General features: G+C 36.2%; 1 protein-coding gene across 1 annotated transcript; it reads left to right on the top strand.

Annotated features, from left to right (window-relative positions):
- Positions 1 to 4,081: 4,081 nt before the first annotated feature.
- On the top strand, positions 4,082 to 7,095 carry LOC120330188 (germinal-center associated nuclear protein-like). The gene is made up of 3 exons (XM_078118764.1): positions 4,082 to 4,589; positions 5,044 to 5,222; positions 6,317 to 7,095. Exons 1-3 carry the CDS (start codon positions 4,440 to 4,442, stop codon positions 7,080 to 7,082), a joined length of 1,095 nt encoding a protein of 364 aa, XP_077974890.1. The 5' UTR covers positions 4,082 to 4,439; the 3' UTR covers positions 7,083 to 7,095.
- Positions 7,096 to 16,956: the final 9,861 nt, after the last annotated feature.

Raw genomic sequence — 16,956 nt, forward strand, 5'->3', positions numbered from 1 at the left:
TATTGCATCAGTGTTTGGACTACCACGCGTTTCGCCAGATTACTGGCGTAATTACAGATCGCAAGGGTGGGCAAAATAGTTATTTTCATCGAATCGAATAATTTTAACGAATTGTCCAATATCAGGATGACCTCGGGATTTTAATCCGATTTTTATCTTTTGGGTCGGCTTTGATCTTTTTTTGTCACCGTTTGTAAATTAACTGTCCCAATTTTAAGCTAAAAATATTATCATTTCTGACGCCGGAATGCAGATATTTATGAACGATAGTTGAACTTCTTGATTTTACTTTTCTATTGTGACTGTTTTATTTTCGTATTAAATAGTGAATAAAAACCCTGCAAAGTCATTGCCTGAATCCTGAATGCTATTTTGAGTTCAAATTATGATTAAATGAGTCGGCAATAATGACAATTCTACTAGTCAAACTATAATTCCTTGGTAAATTTGAAAAAAAAAATTTGCACAATAATTTCACTTAGTGTGACTGACTCCAGCTGTATGGGTGGATGGCTATTTTCAAAATAAATATTAAATAAAATGGTATAACCCAGTGATTCCCAAAATGGGCAATATCGCCCCCCGCCGGGCGAAAACGATACAGAGGGGGGCGAAAAAGTCGAAGGGGGCGATAGGCGGCGATTTCGCAAAACCTGTTTTTGTTCGGCGCATCGTGCACTTGATTACTATACTCAGCGTGCTTTCGTAAGTTTGAATCACGTTGGCAAATTACCACACGCGAAAGGATTGCTGGACTCATCTCCGCCGTAGGGTACTGTAGTTTGCGTAAATGATCTGGCCCGGTACGCTTCAATGAATGGACCTTTCCCCGACCTCTGACCCCGGAAAGTTCTACCATTTTAAAATTTTTGGTGCTTATTTTAAGAGTGGTTTCGCGAGTTGTCGCCTGTAAAAGCTGGTATTTGTTTTCAAACTATCATTCTGATTCATAGCATTCATCAACAATCTGTATTTTAAATGTACCGGTAAAGAATTTTAGCTTAGTTTATTACAGCTATTTCTACACTAATTTTTGATTACTGCAATTAAACTGAAACTCCTAGGAAGACAAAGTGATCATTGAATTAAATGATTTATATTTAAATTTCTGAAACACATCTGAAAACTAATGAATATAATTCAAAAACGCGAAAATGAGGTTATGTTTACGACCACGCCTGAAAGTCTATCTGAGTGAGAACAGTATCTGAGCGCATGCGAAGGGGCATTGATACGTTTATTTTTGCATCTTGCTGATTGGCCAATGTCACGAAGTAAACAAGTAAGTCTATGCCCGGGAAAACATTCATTATACAGACAGCGGTTTTGGAGATAAATTAATTTTATTCATAATCTACGCTCGTGGAGTAAATTACAATTTTTACGTAACAGAATTTATCGTGAGACACATGGTACTCCTGAAGTATGCGCACCAAGATGTCGCATAACCTGAACCCTAACCTGGTACACAACCCGAGGTCAGGTTGTGCGCCATCTTGGTGCGCATACTTCAGGAAGGGCCGACAAAATTATATTGTATCTTAACAATTTAGTGAACAGATACTCGTTTAACGAGCCTACAATTTAAATATAATTAGACAAATGGCAACACGCAGAACAGTTAATGCTGAGTGCAGGGTTTCAATATCGCAGTAAATAATTGAATATATTGCAATGCAATAAGGAAATATAATTTATATATTTATTCGAGAGATTCATCACTGCTTAATTTTTGTAAGAATGTATCTTCTTAAAAAAAATCTTTATCAAAATTTCACAAACCATGCGAAAATATTCACTTCGATGTTTGAAAGCACATATATATTTGTGCAAACAATTATTTTCGAAAATGAACATTACAAAGAACAAGCAAAGAACTAGGATTAGTGATGCCCATTTAGAAAACGTTCCAATCTTGGGTTCGTGAAGCAATCGAGCGTGATGCAGCAACAAGACAGTGTCACGTTAAATGTCATTGTAATAATTTTTTAATAAGACGACTGAGCTGAGTGCATGAATTGTCGTAGTTTTCGCGCGCTGTTCCGTTTTAAACTTTCAAAAAATATATGGGACACGCAAAAGACTAACAGTAACAACCCTTAATTGTGTCCCGCGAGCGACATAAAATTTGCCGATTCCTGGGCCGTAGCCGATAGTCGGTCACGGTTTTTCCACATCCGAGTCTACGTATCTAAAACAAATGGCTCATTAATTCTATGGACTGATGATGAGACTGGAGGCCGTGGTAGGATGAAGAATCGAGGATGAATTTTACCGAATATCGTTATATATCATGTATTTTGGTGCAGGTCATCAGGCTGTAGGGATGAATGAGATGTACGAAAATTATTATTATAAGTTTGGGGAAATTAACTTTGTTTTCATTAATTTATGTGAAATGGCGGTATTTAAGGAGGTAGACTCCTCGATTCTTTCATTTCCGACCTCTCGTATGATGAAAAAGGTGTCTGACGAAAATGTCACCGATAATATCAAAAAAAACTCGCTGAAGAACACCAAGCTCATCCATCTCATTAAAATACACTATAAACTATGATTTGTTTTCTTATTTGGTCTGTAATATATATATTCGTTGTCGGGGGGGCGATGAAGTTGTATAAACTACTGTAGGGGGGCGATGAAATAAAAAAGTTTGGAAAGTACTGGACTATAACCTACTATTTGTGAGAATATCTATATGTTGATAACAAAGTCTTAAAATCCCGGGATTTTCAGGAAACAATTGCGGGATCGGAATTGAAAAATTAAATCAAAATCCCGGGATTTTCGAGATCGGGATATCCCGGGGTCTCAACTAACCCTACTGTATATCGCCACGCTAATACCCGAATTGCGTAAGTCATTTTTGGCGATTCTGAGTTTTTTTTATAAAATAGGTATTTATGTAATGCTGCGCACCTGTCTGTTAACTCAGATTTTATTTTAAGAATTCCGAAACCCATAAAAATGGAGAATTAGTATGACATGCACATTTGTGCAATTGTTTCGTCATAATGAATTGTCATTGTTAGCGCAGGACTATTGTGACGTCACAGAAACAAAAATAACCTCGGCGAAGTATTTTCGAGTTTTCGCATATCGGATTCTAGCTTAGCGCGTATTAATTTGAATTTATACTACAGTATAGGAAGGCGTGCTCTTGCGATATTCACTGTCCGAGTCCAATTCATCTTGGTTGGCTTTTATATTTGGTGCATTGCTGTTTTATTCTTTATATTTAAACCTTGGCCTATTTCGGTGGGTGTGCAGAGCGTGTTATATTGATGAAATATATATTTTTAAACATAAAAAATAATGTAATTGAAACTGATTAGCTATTTTGGGGATTAGACATTGTATATATTGAGAATTACATTCGTTTTTGGAATGTTCAGTTTTCAGGACTGGTGCATATAGTAAAGTTGCAAAATTGCGTATGTCCCCAAGTCATAATCACATTTCTGCCTAAGTCACAGTGCGCCATTATGACGTCACTTAACTGCGTCATACAAATTAACTTAAATCCGGCTACGATCAAAAAATTGAACCATGGCAAATTATTGACTCTCAATGGCTTAACAATATCATTAGAAAGTTTTTTACGTTTTTCTCCAAACTGCTAAAAATGACTTACGCAATTCGGTTATTGGCGTGACGATATATATCTTCAATAATTTGTTAAGATAACTAGATAGTGCAAACTTCATTAAGTCTATTTCTATTGTCGTCCGGTCTGATTACATCACGCAATTTTTATCGGCACGCAAACGAATATTTTGACATTGTATTTTAAAAATTGGCAATCTGGTAAGAAACGTTGTGACCCCTACGCTGAACCATTAGGTGGCGACAATGAGCCGTCATTGACCAAAATAATCCCACAAGCAGACAAGGCCACAATAACCTGGTCTCACTGTTTTCGGGAGGCGCAGTTCTTACCACTTCAAGGCAGCTTGTGCCACGGCGGTACCGCGGCGTCTCTTGCCATGGTTTTATTGCGCTATTATCGGTATATTTACAAAGTCATGTACAATCATTTAGTTTATCACGCGGAATTATATCTACTTAAACCTAAACCTAACCCCAAATACATCAAAACTGTATTCATAAGAAAAGCGTTCCAACTCACCCAATATTTATCACCATCACGGGCAGCCCTGCTATTACAGCCGACACGCAGTGGTTACGGCAGCAAAATTGGTGGCATTCAATTTGCTCATTGAGGTGTATGTATTTTTACACCTTCAGTGAATTTGCTGCTGTAACCACGACAGCTCGCTATTGGTTTGTGGCAGCTAAAAAGTCAGTCGCCGTGGGTTCGGTCATGGTTTGGAAATCCCGCCATGGTTTTGCGGCAGCTCTAGACGCCACAAAATACTTGAAACTGCACTTGGTTTTAGGGATACCAGTATCCATTAACTATTAAAATCTTGAATCTGATGGAAAATAAATCAAGCAGTGATTATGAGTCGGTGCATGGACGATGCCTGGATATGTGCCCAGAATCTGAAATGAAATTCAGAGAAGCAAATAGGTTACTTAGCTTATTTGAAGTTATGGATGGACATGAAAAAATCAGGCATCCAAAAGTAAGTCAAATAGCTTAGCAATGCGGTGATGTAAATTGAAAACTATTGAATAGATCTCATCAGCGCAGCATATAAATAACTGAATTTTGGTGAACTTCTGATGCTGTCATGCACGAAAGCCTTTGCCAAAGCAGAATTTTCATGCAAAATCAATTCAATAATTTGCTTTAAATATACAGTCAGTTTTGCATACCGTACCTTACGGTACTGTATTACTTCCTCAAAACGAAGGGAATTCTAATCTAAATTTTTTCTGCCAATGACTAATTCAACTTTGTACTTCTGTGGTGCTATTATGAACTATTGACTATCAGACTATGTTTTAGAAAGAGTGCATGATCATTGTTATTCACAGAGTAGACTAGCGCTTTATGAATTTTCACGATCGGACAATATTTGCGAATAGACTATCATGCGATTTATACTACATAGATCTTCTCTCTGCATCAAATAGTGTGATCCAACCAAATGTGTCAAAGAGTTTAGAAGATCTGCTGCTGGGGAAAAGTTGAATGATGCAGATCAGTTGCGACCTGCAAAAGTTTTGCTTCAAACTGTTGACTATCTTCTTGCAAAAATTGCAACTAGAAGAGATGTTCCATTTGATGTGGTATATGATTTCGTATTTGACAGGTGAGTCTATTTGATAGAATATTAGACTGCATTTAACGGGTACCTAACCGTACGTACCTAACGTACTTCTAGTGGGCGTAGCATAACAATTTTTTGATATGTCAATCCTAACCCCCATATGATTACGCCATCCAAAAATTAAATCACTACAACATCACAATCACGTCATAGAGCTTGCCAAATATACGCACGATCGACCGAAATGGCATTGGCGCCGACGATAAAGAACTGACTGACGTTATCGGTCTCTCTCCTATTGGAATCGTTGCGACGAGTAAACGAGAGAAATAACTGTTCGATTTCGGGTGCTCGTTTGCGCGTCTTGGATGGCAGTTCGTATAGTTTGAAGAGCTCTATTACGTCACTGTGACGTCGTAATGACGTAATTTTGGGATGGTGTAGTCAGGTGGGGGTTAGGATCGATACGTGAAAAAATTGACATGCTACGCCCACTGGAAGTATGTTAGGTAAGAAACTACATGAGACCCCATTTAACTTGTATATTGCTGTAATTTCCCAGGGCATCCTTTTACTGTTTTCGTAGCATGATGATGGTTGTTATCTTTAAAAATACTCAAGTTTGAAGATGGCTCAGTTTGGTGTTATAGTATTTTTGCACTCTATTTTATACAATAAAACTGTTGTCTATTTGTGATGTAATTATTGTATTGGCAAGATTTGATTTGACATTAATACAGTTAACTTCTAGATAAAATTATATATAAATCACCGAGAATTTGTTAAATCATTGCAAACCTTGGACCTACACTGTAAAGTGGAGAGCTAGACTCATTATTGCTGCAGTATATTCTATGTCGTTGGTGCTTTTTCGCTTTTTCGATAAATTATGTCCAAATGATAATTGACCATTTAATAATTTCTTTACATGTATATGTAGTACCCCAGTATATGTTTCAGGGGTGGTTGTTCATCATATTTGATTTAAACTCAAGATTTCATCTTTCACAGAATAAATAAATAAGTCTGATGTAGTCTTAACTGGTTCGGTATTGAAATTGATTATTGGCAACTTATCTGTTATATGAACAAAATAATCACATTTAGCCACAATTTTCTTTAAATTTTTTCAACAGATTGAGAAGTGTTCGCCAAGATATGGTAATTCAACAAATACACTTGAAAGATCCACATCTTGCAGCTTGTATAATAGAGAAATGCTATCGTTTTTATGCTTTCGCTTTGTTTGTTATAAAGCGGTACAATCTCGTGTCAATAGACAGACATATTCACCGGACACATATGAAGCAATGTCTACAATCATTGGTAGAAATTTATAGATCTTTTCCGGTGGAAAAGACTCTTAACAACTCTTCAGAATTTTTAGCATGTTACGTGATATTCAATTCAGAATCAAATATTTTTGAAGAATTTTTGATGAACTTTTCTAAAGGAATAAGGATGGAAGAACCATTGCAAACTGCTATTCAATTATACCGTGCTGTGCTTCAAAATAACTTTGTCAGAGTTTTCAAATTGTTTTCGCTTCTTAAAAGCAACGAATATTATTTACCGTTATTATCTTTTATAGAAAATATTCAAAAATATAGGACTAAAGTTGTTTCTGTTCTTTCTCATTCCCATAATTCAAAACAATGTTCATTTCCACCTGAGATTTTATTGAAATGGTTGTTGCTAAGTGATCGTGCAAGTGTATTGCAAATTTGTGCAGGGCATGGCATGAATGTAAATGAAAAAAGTCACGTCATTTTTCAGAAATCCAATTTTTCCACTCCACATGAATGTAATGTTCAGGAATCATTTATAGACAGCTTTGAATCTTTGCAAGATATGACTGATAAAGTAATATTGTCTCATAACGAAGAAGTTGTGGGGTCATAGTTGAACGTTTTTCTGCTGAAGTTTATATTGCAATTGGTCTTGTAATTATCTCATACCTATTTTAGATTAGACAATAAATTTTTTTTTCTAATTACTTTTATTTTGGTTCTTATTGTACTTTTTTCTTAATGTAAATTATGACAAAGATGTCTTTTGTGATAGGTATAAGAGGCACCTATTTGGTAAAATTCATTTTTCCAAACATGTCATTGCAGATAGATTTCCATATTCATCAATGATAAAAGCTTAAATCTCTTGTCTGTCTGTCTGTTAGATGCACGCGATATCACACGGAAACGAGATTGAATCTGCTCCAGATTTTTCATGTGCATTCATGATATCTCGGACCAGAAGCCTATTGATTTTTGGCGAATTATGTCGTATAATTAGCGAGTTATTAATTAATTAGTGATGGGACACAAGGTGTCACTATGGAGTAAGAGCGCTTGTTTGGGGATCCCCTAACTTTTGATCGATAAGTCCTCGGTCTCTGACCGATATTCTCGTAAGGTTGATTCCTCTCTTGAAACAATTGTGTTACATGAGTACCATTGTTGTTATCTCCTTAAATTTATTCGTACATGTAAGGCTGGCTCCTTGCTAATTCGAATAATTGTTATGTGTCCAAATTTACATTTGAGTATAGTAGTCCAATAGCCAAAATGGTTTTTTATTTGTGGGGCTTACTCCTCACTTTCAAATAGTTGTAATAGTTGAAAATTTGCCCAAAATGTTTCATTTCACAAATCTCATCATTTAAAAATTGATTTCACGGGGGAAAAAAATAAATAACTTTTATTTACTTCATTTTTTTTGTTTGTTTTTTCAAATTTTGTGTCGTGAACTTCAACCATTTTTAATAGTCATATTTTACTGTGAATTTATCAGCGTAAACTTGGAGGGGGCTGACTTCGATGACCGCATGGTCGTATCGCTCCTTCCAGTCTATACCGAAAAATGCGTATTTTTTTATAGCCATTATTTATTTGTTATTATGACTGTTTTTTTTCTGGTTGACGAAATAAATCTCTCTCTCTCTTGCTAATAACAGTTCAAAAAATATTTCTTTTCAGCGTAACATAGCAAAACTCAGTGAATCGGGAATTTGAAGAAAGCTACACTCGTGTGCGAAAAATTGATTTCGTTAGCATACTTTTCGCTTTACGAGAAATTCCCCTCTCTGCCTAGTCTCATTGCCCAAGAAGGTTATTTATAAATGGCTGATGTGTACGATCGAGCCATTCTTTCGGAAGGGAAGTCTATCGGAAAGTATAATTTTTCTGAGGGTCGAGTTTCGGATCTTCTATGATTGCCGCAGGTTGAATACACTATGACGCGGGAACAACTGTTATTTTCGAACCAGCTCTGGATGGTACAAAGCCAAGCGAAAATTCAGAACGTCTTAAAACTAAATAAGTAAAATATTTCAGTTGATAATTTCTCTTTCTGCGAGTGTAAATGCATTCCAAAATGATACTTATTGCTAGTTACTGAAGATATCGTATAGGCCACCACCAGAAGACGTTGCCGTGTAGCAGTACCACAAGTTTTTTCAATTTGGTTGGTTTCGAAGCGGAGGCGAGGCGAGCTAAAAGGCGCTCAAGTTTAACAGAAGTCTGTTTCCCACCAAAAGAAAACGTGACGCAGTTACTTGATGAGCGTCAAAACAACTTTGCCGCGAGCGAATTTTTTTATGAGAAATGGGAACATGTTGAGATTGTGGTTAAATAACCAAAAGAATTAAGCGGGATTATCAGTAAAATTGATAAAAATACACGAGTGAGTGAATACGAATAAATATTATTCAGCTTCAATGTGCACGCGTTACCATCTTTGTTAGGTATTCTAAGTAGGTAAAATAAGATTCCAGTTTTTCCATGTCAGATCTCGATGTTTTTCGCCACTGCCATGTAAACATTTCTGCATGCTATTCAATCATCAACGTTTTCTATTGAATCGAAATTCAAGTAATACCAATATCCATTTGCAAAATTTCCCCTTCCTAGACGATCTTATTTGTTATATATAAGATAATATGTATTCAATAATTATATATATATATAAGATATCTGAATTTAAGTCGTGATAGCGAATAAAGCTCCTTCTATTTCTATCACACCACCACATTATAATCTGGAGGTGGCTGCACAGTTTTCAATTTATTTAATTCCATCAAAGTGTAATACTCTGGCGGCTCGTCAGGCACTGCCTGTGACGGTAGGTTGACGCAAGAATCACTAACCTCTGGCCGCCAATCTCCTTGGCGTTGCCAGTTTTCCCGTAGCCTTCTCGTCAATGCAAAAAAACTAAAACCGTCCTCTACAGTATCGTTTTCGTGCGTATTCGAGGGATTGTTATTGTGAATCCTGGAGGTTGATATCCCTGTAATAGGCGGAGCCACGTCACCGGAAGAGTTTCGGTAGTCTTTTTGTTGATGTCTCAAACGTAAGAAAAACATCACAGCAATTAGTAAGGTGATACCCGAGGATGCGATTAGCAAATATCCAGTTAGCCTCATGGATGATTCGAACTTGGCATTTGTACTATGGTCCTTATATTTACTCATTTTGTTTTCTTCCTCTCCCCGGGGATAAAAAGTTATAGTCAATGATATGCCGAATAGAAACAGTAGTAGTCCAATAATTCCCAGAGTTATCCATAGTCGAGTGCACGGTGTTGTTGATGTTGTCAATTGTCCATGGACACAAGTTGCAACTTGTGTTCTTCGCAATCCAGGAAGTGATCTTTCGCATGAAACACTACCTGGTAAACTTGACATTTTCTTATAAAATTTGACTATTCACTATGGTAAATGCTGAAATTCCAATAAAGCGGAGTTTGCTCGTCTCAGCTTTCCACCGTTGCCAAAGTATATTTACTGTATTGTTTTCTGTTCATAAACAAAATTTCTATAAACATGATTTTTTATCTAACTTGCGCTTTGTGGAATTATTTTCCATCAAGCTGTTTGTTGTTTTTTAAAGTGACTTGAAGCGCTCCAAGTCTCGTGTCAAACGTTGTAGTATCAATAGGAATAGTTTCAGCCTTTCCAGTAGTGTCTTGCAACTCTCCCTTCAACAATTTATTTGACAATAGATAACGGTTCGCGTATTGCTATAGGCAAGATATTTCACATTTTGAACAGACTGTCATATAGCTCTGATGTGCTATAACGTATACGATATTATGAATATGAAAATACCGTATTGTTACACAGCAAATTTGATGACATGATACTTTTTTGTAAAACTATTACATATATCCGATCGTAAACGAAAACCATAATCACGTATTATGACTCGGTACATTAATCAAGAGATGATATTGAAGGTGTTTCTGAATGTTCCAATGCTATGATTCTGCGATCCAATTCTCATTTTAGAAACTGAGAATTCCAAATACCCCCGGGCACATTTTTGTTATTATGATTTAGTGGCGACAAACAAAGGTGTTTCATTAAAAAGGATATTATTTAGTATTGCATAATATTAATTTATTATTGCAAGTTCAAAAGGTGACCTTGTAGTTGATATATATATATATATATATATCCTAATAAGCACGAAATTTCTGGCAAAGTCATTAGTATTCATACCAAACGGAACATATTACACTATAATTATTTGCTGGGCATTTCTCACTCTCAACAAGCCTCTGGGCAGGCAGTCACTGATTCCTAATAATATGTTACTTTCCTGAAAATATTATTAACGCTTATGCAATGACTAACCGACATCGCTTTTCGCAAAAATCATCGTTATCGTAGCCTTGAGTCGCCCGTCACTCGACGATTTTTTGCAATAATTGTTTTCAAAACAATCGCTATAAATAATGTCAGGAGCTCGAAACATGTAGTTATATTGTCGCTCTTCTTGAGATAACTATCAAAACTCAATTAAACAGCACGCACTATTAATCTAAATAACACAGAAAAACGACTTTTAACGTTCCAATTGATTTTTGTCATAGTTTAGATTTAAAACAACAACCTAATGTTCCATACATATTTAACCAAGTCAAAAATAACACCAAACTAGTGGACATTTCCATTTATTTTGTCAAATAGAATACACTCAATGGGATTTCTGCTGTTGCATTTCAGAAACAAGTTTTGAAATACGTGGTCGTGATTTTGATAACGATATACGTATATCGTCTTCGACGTTTAGTTGGTTACGAGCTTTCACAAAGGTAAGTGAAGGCGAATGGAACAATAACACGTAATCGTCTTCGACGTTTAGTTGGTGACGAGCCTTGGATTTAATATGAACGAGAGCAAAAAATCCACTTTCACAAAGGTAAGGGGAGGCGAATGGAACAATAACACGTAATGCTTCCATCGGTACGACGGCAAAATGGCGCACCGAAACGGAGAAAGTGATCACTGTAGCTGCGTTCTCGTATTTATCATTGTTCTGTCATAACTCGTATTTGTCACAATAGGTCTACGGGAGATAAATCAAAATAGTTTTTGTAGGCTATTGTCATAGGCAGCAAATGTTCGAGCGTATTACAAAAAAACGATATTGGATTGCAAATAATTTTCTAAAATCTTAATTTAATTGCGGATCCCCGGTTGAGAACCACTGATTTAGAACAACATTTGATTACATGGTTTTTCATGTAAGTGGACTCAAAAACAGATTGTCTACCTCAGACTTAATTCTCATCATGCTTAATTGAGGCTGTCAATTTAACGATATTCTGAATATATTTTTGGCAGACATATGTAATCAAATACTTTTATAACTCACGAACTATCGTGTCATAAAATTTGCGTGTCACACCTTTACCGAGTATGAAATGTCGCTTGAAGCCCATCAATAATATTCATTATATTCGACAGAACATCATTTAAATATCATATATCACAACTCTTTTTTTGCAAATATGAGTTTCAACGTTCATAGAAACTGTTTATTCAAAGTTTTAGACTCTGATCATCTAATATCCGCGACGACATTTGCGATAGCACGACTAGTCTCAAGTGAATTTTGAATATGATAAAATCGACAATCCTGCCATTTGTCGACAATAAAACAACGCGCGGCGACTCCACCATTCCTTTCTCTCAATCTTAGTCCTTCTAGAATTGCAGAAAATTCACGACAAACTCAAAACAGTTTTTATTGGCGGGTATTCATCTGCATAACCAAGTATATATATGAAACATAATAGGAACATTATTTAAATCAAGCGCATTTATGAAAAATGACTGTTCCTTTATTCGATTATATTTGTGTACATTTTACCTTTGGAGTAATAACGCCTATTACGGAAAAGGAACATTTCAACCGTTTTCAAGACTACAATCTTTCCAGAAATATCTATATTTTACTGACGTTAGTAGTCTTTCCTCAGCCGAATTCAGAGTATATACACGGACAAAACAGATATAGTTAAGCTATTAATTTGGCGCTCCAGAAGTGTATGTACCAATATGGAGGTAACTAATTTTGTTCGCCTACTTCACATCAACTTGTGTAAAGATACTGAAACCTATGGGCAAGGGGTATATTTAGTGTATTCACTTGGCTAACACAGACAATCCCCGAACTCGCAATAAAACTCAAACATTCTCAGTTTAACCGGAAAGCCGTCTATACCCAGTTTACTCACCAGATAAAATAATTTTATTCCTGAAATTTCAATATCAAATAGCAATTCTACACTATAGCTTTTTCAAGTTTCCGGATATCTAGAGACCCGACTGCGGCCGTATATTATGTCATGCGGGCCGTGAATGTCATGCGACCTTGCTACCATTAAGATGGTAAGGCACACTGTTCACGGCAGCCGTGGAAAGAAAAAATCAAGTGTAGTTTTAAGTATTTTGTGGCGTCTGAAGCTGCCGCAAACATGGCGGGATTTCCAAATCACGGCTGCTATAGTCAAACCATAGCGGCTGACTTTTTAGCTGCCACAAACCAATGGCGTGAGGCGGGTATCATGGCAGCAAACTGAAAACCAATGTCGGGTAAAATTTTGCTGCCACAAACAAAGGCATGTTTGCTGTAATGACAGAACTGCCCATGATGGTGACAAACTTTGGGCAAGTTGGAACATTTTTCTTATGGATACAGTTTTGATAGATTTATGTTTCAGGTTAAAGTAGATATAATTCCGCATGATAAACTAAAATGTTGACGTTGTGAATATACCGATAATAGCGCCATAACACCATAGCTAGAGACGCCGCGGTTCGTTCCTGGCAGGAGCTGCCATGAAGTGGTGTAAGAACTGTGCCTCGAAAAAATGGCCGACAGGTCCGGTAAAGTTTGGTTTAAAATTCACTCGGACGATCAGGTATCTCAAGCTCTTGCCAAGGTATTTTCTGATGTGTTTCGGGATATGATGTCCACCATTTAGACGGAAAGACAGATTGTTCATGGCCATCCGTCGTGCGTGTAACTTTTGACATTCAAAAGGAATAGGCTACATGTACATGTGCAGCAGGGGTCGGCAACCTACGGCCCGCTGGCCAGATCCGACACGCGGAGTAAAATAATCCGCTCGCGACACTTCACTGAATTATCTACAAAATGGCACGATGAATTGATTTTATAATCCTGGCTCGAGAAGTTTATTATATTCTTTACGTAACAGAATTTATTGTAAACAATGCCATAACATGTGTAGATTAAATTATATTATAGCCTGGTAATTTAGTGAACAGCTACTCGCATGACGAGCCTACATTTTAATTATAATTGGACAAATGACAACATGCAGAAAATATTCCAATAGAGCTTCTCGAGATGCACTGCGACGAGGAAATAAAATCCATATTTTATTCAAGAGATATATCACCGCTTAATTTTTATAAAAAGTATCTTCTTGAAAGTAATCTATATCCAAATTTGACAAACCATGCGAAAAAATTCACATCGCCGTTTGAAAGTACGTATATATGCGTGCGAACAATTTTATTTCGAAAATGAACTTTACAAAGAACAATCTAAGAACTCGGAATAGTGGTGCCCATTTAGAACATGTTTTAATCTTGGCTTCATCCAGTGTGCCGCCTGATGTCAAAAAGCTATCGAGCGTGATGCAATAACAAGTGTCACATTAAACGTCATTTGTAATTTTTTTTCGTTCAGTAAAACGACTAAGTTGAGTTCACAAGTTGTCGCAATCATCACACGCTGTCTAAAAGTTCAACTTCTAATCTATGTGAAAGAAATTTTGATTGATCGGCTAACTGTTCGGGTTTTAACTTTCTTAAAGTATGTGCGGCTCGCCAGGACTTGCAACCTTTGATTTTGGCCCGCGATCGACAAAAGGTTGCTGACTCCTGATCATCCGATTCGCCAAAATTATTCAAGACCTCGAGAGTTACACCATTTCAAACTGACGCGAAAACATTGCGGACTTCAATTCAAACCACGCAATGACAAAGCTTATGTTTCTTGACAATCGCGATGATCGAGTTTAGCCTGGAAACATGCTTAAACATACCAGATGCACAAATACAAAAATTACTGATAAAACGATAAGCAGGATATGGTTTGCCTAGTCCAGGGTTGCCTCGGCCATTCGAGTTTCTCTCTCGGGACGACCCCAAACTAGGTCTGCAGTTCTACCCCGGGTCCATCTATATTTTATTCATAAAAAATTAAAGTTTGGTCATGTTGTGGTATTTAGTAAAATAAGGAAAAACAATAAACCTATTATTTCAATGAAAATTACGAAATCACAAAAATATTTCAGTGTGGAATCTCAAAACAAAAAATTCTTCTATTCACTGCCAGGCCTAAGAATTTTCAAGTTAATGCTTGTTATACGAATTATTTTAATAATAATAAACATCATTTTGAGAATCCTGTCTAACATATATATGTAACTAATTTTGAATCGCACAAAAACAAACAAACTGAAAACTGCGTAATAAGTCATTACATATATCCAGAACTTTTCCACATCCTGAAACACATCAAAATTAATTCTTGCTTTACTGTCTACATAAAATTCAGCCATCTCAAAAATTTAGTTGAACTTACCTCACCTATTTTTTCTCAAATAGTAGTGGTATTGTGATGCCCTTCCGAGCAAGACTGAAATACTGTAGGTCTACATATCAAAATACAATTCCGGCATTGCATATTTCACCGACGCAAGACGAGGCTTTCAGTTTTAGAATGTCTTGGTGCTTGAAGTCCCGAACAAGAAACATCTACAATAATAACCACACCAAGTGTAATCACTAGATATTTCATTGAAATGTAGAAATTCGTTTTCGGTTGTTTTTGAATTACGATACAAATATTTGTCATCTATTTCGTTGTATGCACATTTTCCCGACGCCAATTTGATAAGAAAACACAACATAACAGTGGCACGCATTTACCAAATAATCAATCTATATGTTCGTGACGCTGTAGCCTACCTCATGAATTAGCGCGTAATTTCTCTGGGCTTTAAGAACAAGCTTCAAAGTGTCAAAGATTTTGCAAAATTGCATCAGAACTTAAGACACAATTGTTCTTGTTGGACGCAGATAAATTTTCAACTTTTCTGTGGCGTTCTCACAATGGCTCAACTCTTGGATTTTTATTTATTTTTTCATATGTAATTGACCTTCGCACTACTTCTACTCAGATCACTTTTTCTAACCTACTCACAAAACTGTTAGTTGATGAGTTCAAATCAAAATTGGATGGACAATAATAAGTTATTGGAGTTCAAAATTGGATTGACAATAATAAGTTATGACAATGAGCATATATGGTTATGATAAACATCGCTAATTTGAATTTCATATGATTTCTTTATACAAACATTCTAAATATTCTAGTTTCAAGTACTATATTCTCAAATATTTGTACCAAAATTCTAAGTGAAAATATTGGGGGTGCTTCAATGGCTGTGCTTCCCATATCGCGCCTTGATAGATGGCAATAAACAGAATGGTATTTACCACGATCTTTGATGCCATGAAAATTCTACCCATACTCTACAATTGCGAAATTTTTGGTGCTTATTTTAAGAGTTGTTTCACGAGTTAGCGCCTGTAACCCGGTTTATGTGTTTCAAACCATCATTTTGATTCTAAACATTTTAAAAACCTTTCATTTAAATAATCTTGGAGATAAGTTTTGCCTAGTATATATGTCACATCTATTTCCATACCAATTTTTGATTAATGCGATCAAACTAAAATTCCTGCGACAAGACAAAGGGATCAATGATTTGATTTTTACCCAAATTTACCAAAACGCAACTTAAAACTAACAAATAGCACGAAAAACACGAGGGAATGTTTATAACCATGCTTGAAAATCTGTCTGAATAGCAAAATGTTTCAGCGGCTGCTGAAACGTCCATTGTAACGTCCCTCATTGCACTTTTGCCGATTGGACAATGTTACGGGAATAAATCAAAATAGTGTTCAACTAGTGACAATCGTGCATGAAAATCTGAATGTGTCTGGGCGGCAGCATATTATACAGTATTTCAAATGTTACTTACTATTTATTTATTTCAGATTGTTTGAATTCAAACAAGAAAGTCGATGCTCGGGTGAGAATCTATTATTTTTGTCAGGTGGCATTTTTGCTTCGAAACTGTTGTTTTAATTGCTCTTCCGTCCGTAACTCCATCGTCTTTCCGACTTGACTGGTAGTCGGACGCGTGTCGCTATAACAGTACGGTAATATTGAGATCTTATTCTCTATATGAAAATTCTAAAATCACAACCAGGGCAACAATGAATATTTCCTCAAGCATCGATTTCCATGTTTATTTCCGTAACAACCAACAATGCTCGAAGAATTTTCCTAGGGTCAAGGGTCGAGGAAATATCATTGTCAGATCAGAAACTTCCTGATTTGTCTCACCATATTTTCGAGGTGTCTGCGTGATTACAGGATTA

Source organism: Styela clava, chromosome 12 (assembly GCF_964204865.1).
Source record: "Styela clava chromosome 12, kaStyClav1.hap1.2, whole genome shotgun sequence".
NCBI lineage: Eukaryota > Metazoa > Chordata > Ascidiacea > Stolidobranchia > Styelidae > Styela > Styela clava.

Coding starts and splice junctions, on each gene's coding strand:
- LOC120330188 (XM_078118764.1), top strand. CDS start 4,440: ATGGAAAATAAATCAAGCAGTGATTATGAGTCGGTGCATGGACGATGC. Junction 4,590..5,043: donor AAAAAATCAGGCATCCAAAA/GTAAGTCAAATA, acceptor TGCATCAAATAG/TGTGATCCAACCAAATGTGT. Junction 5,223..6,316: donor TATGATTTCGTATTTGACAG/GTGAGTCTATTT, acceptor TTTTTTCAACAG/ATTGAGAAGTGTTCGCCAAG.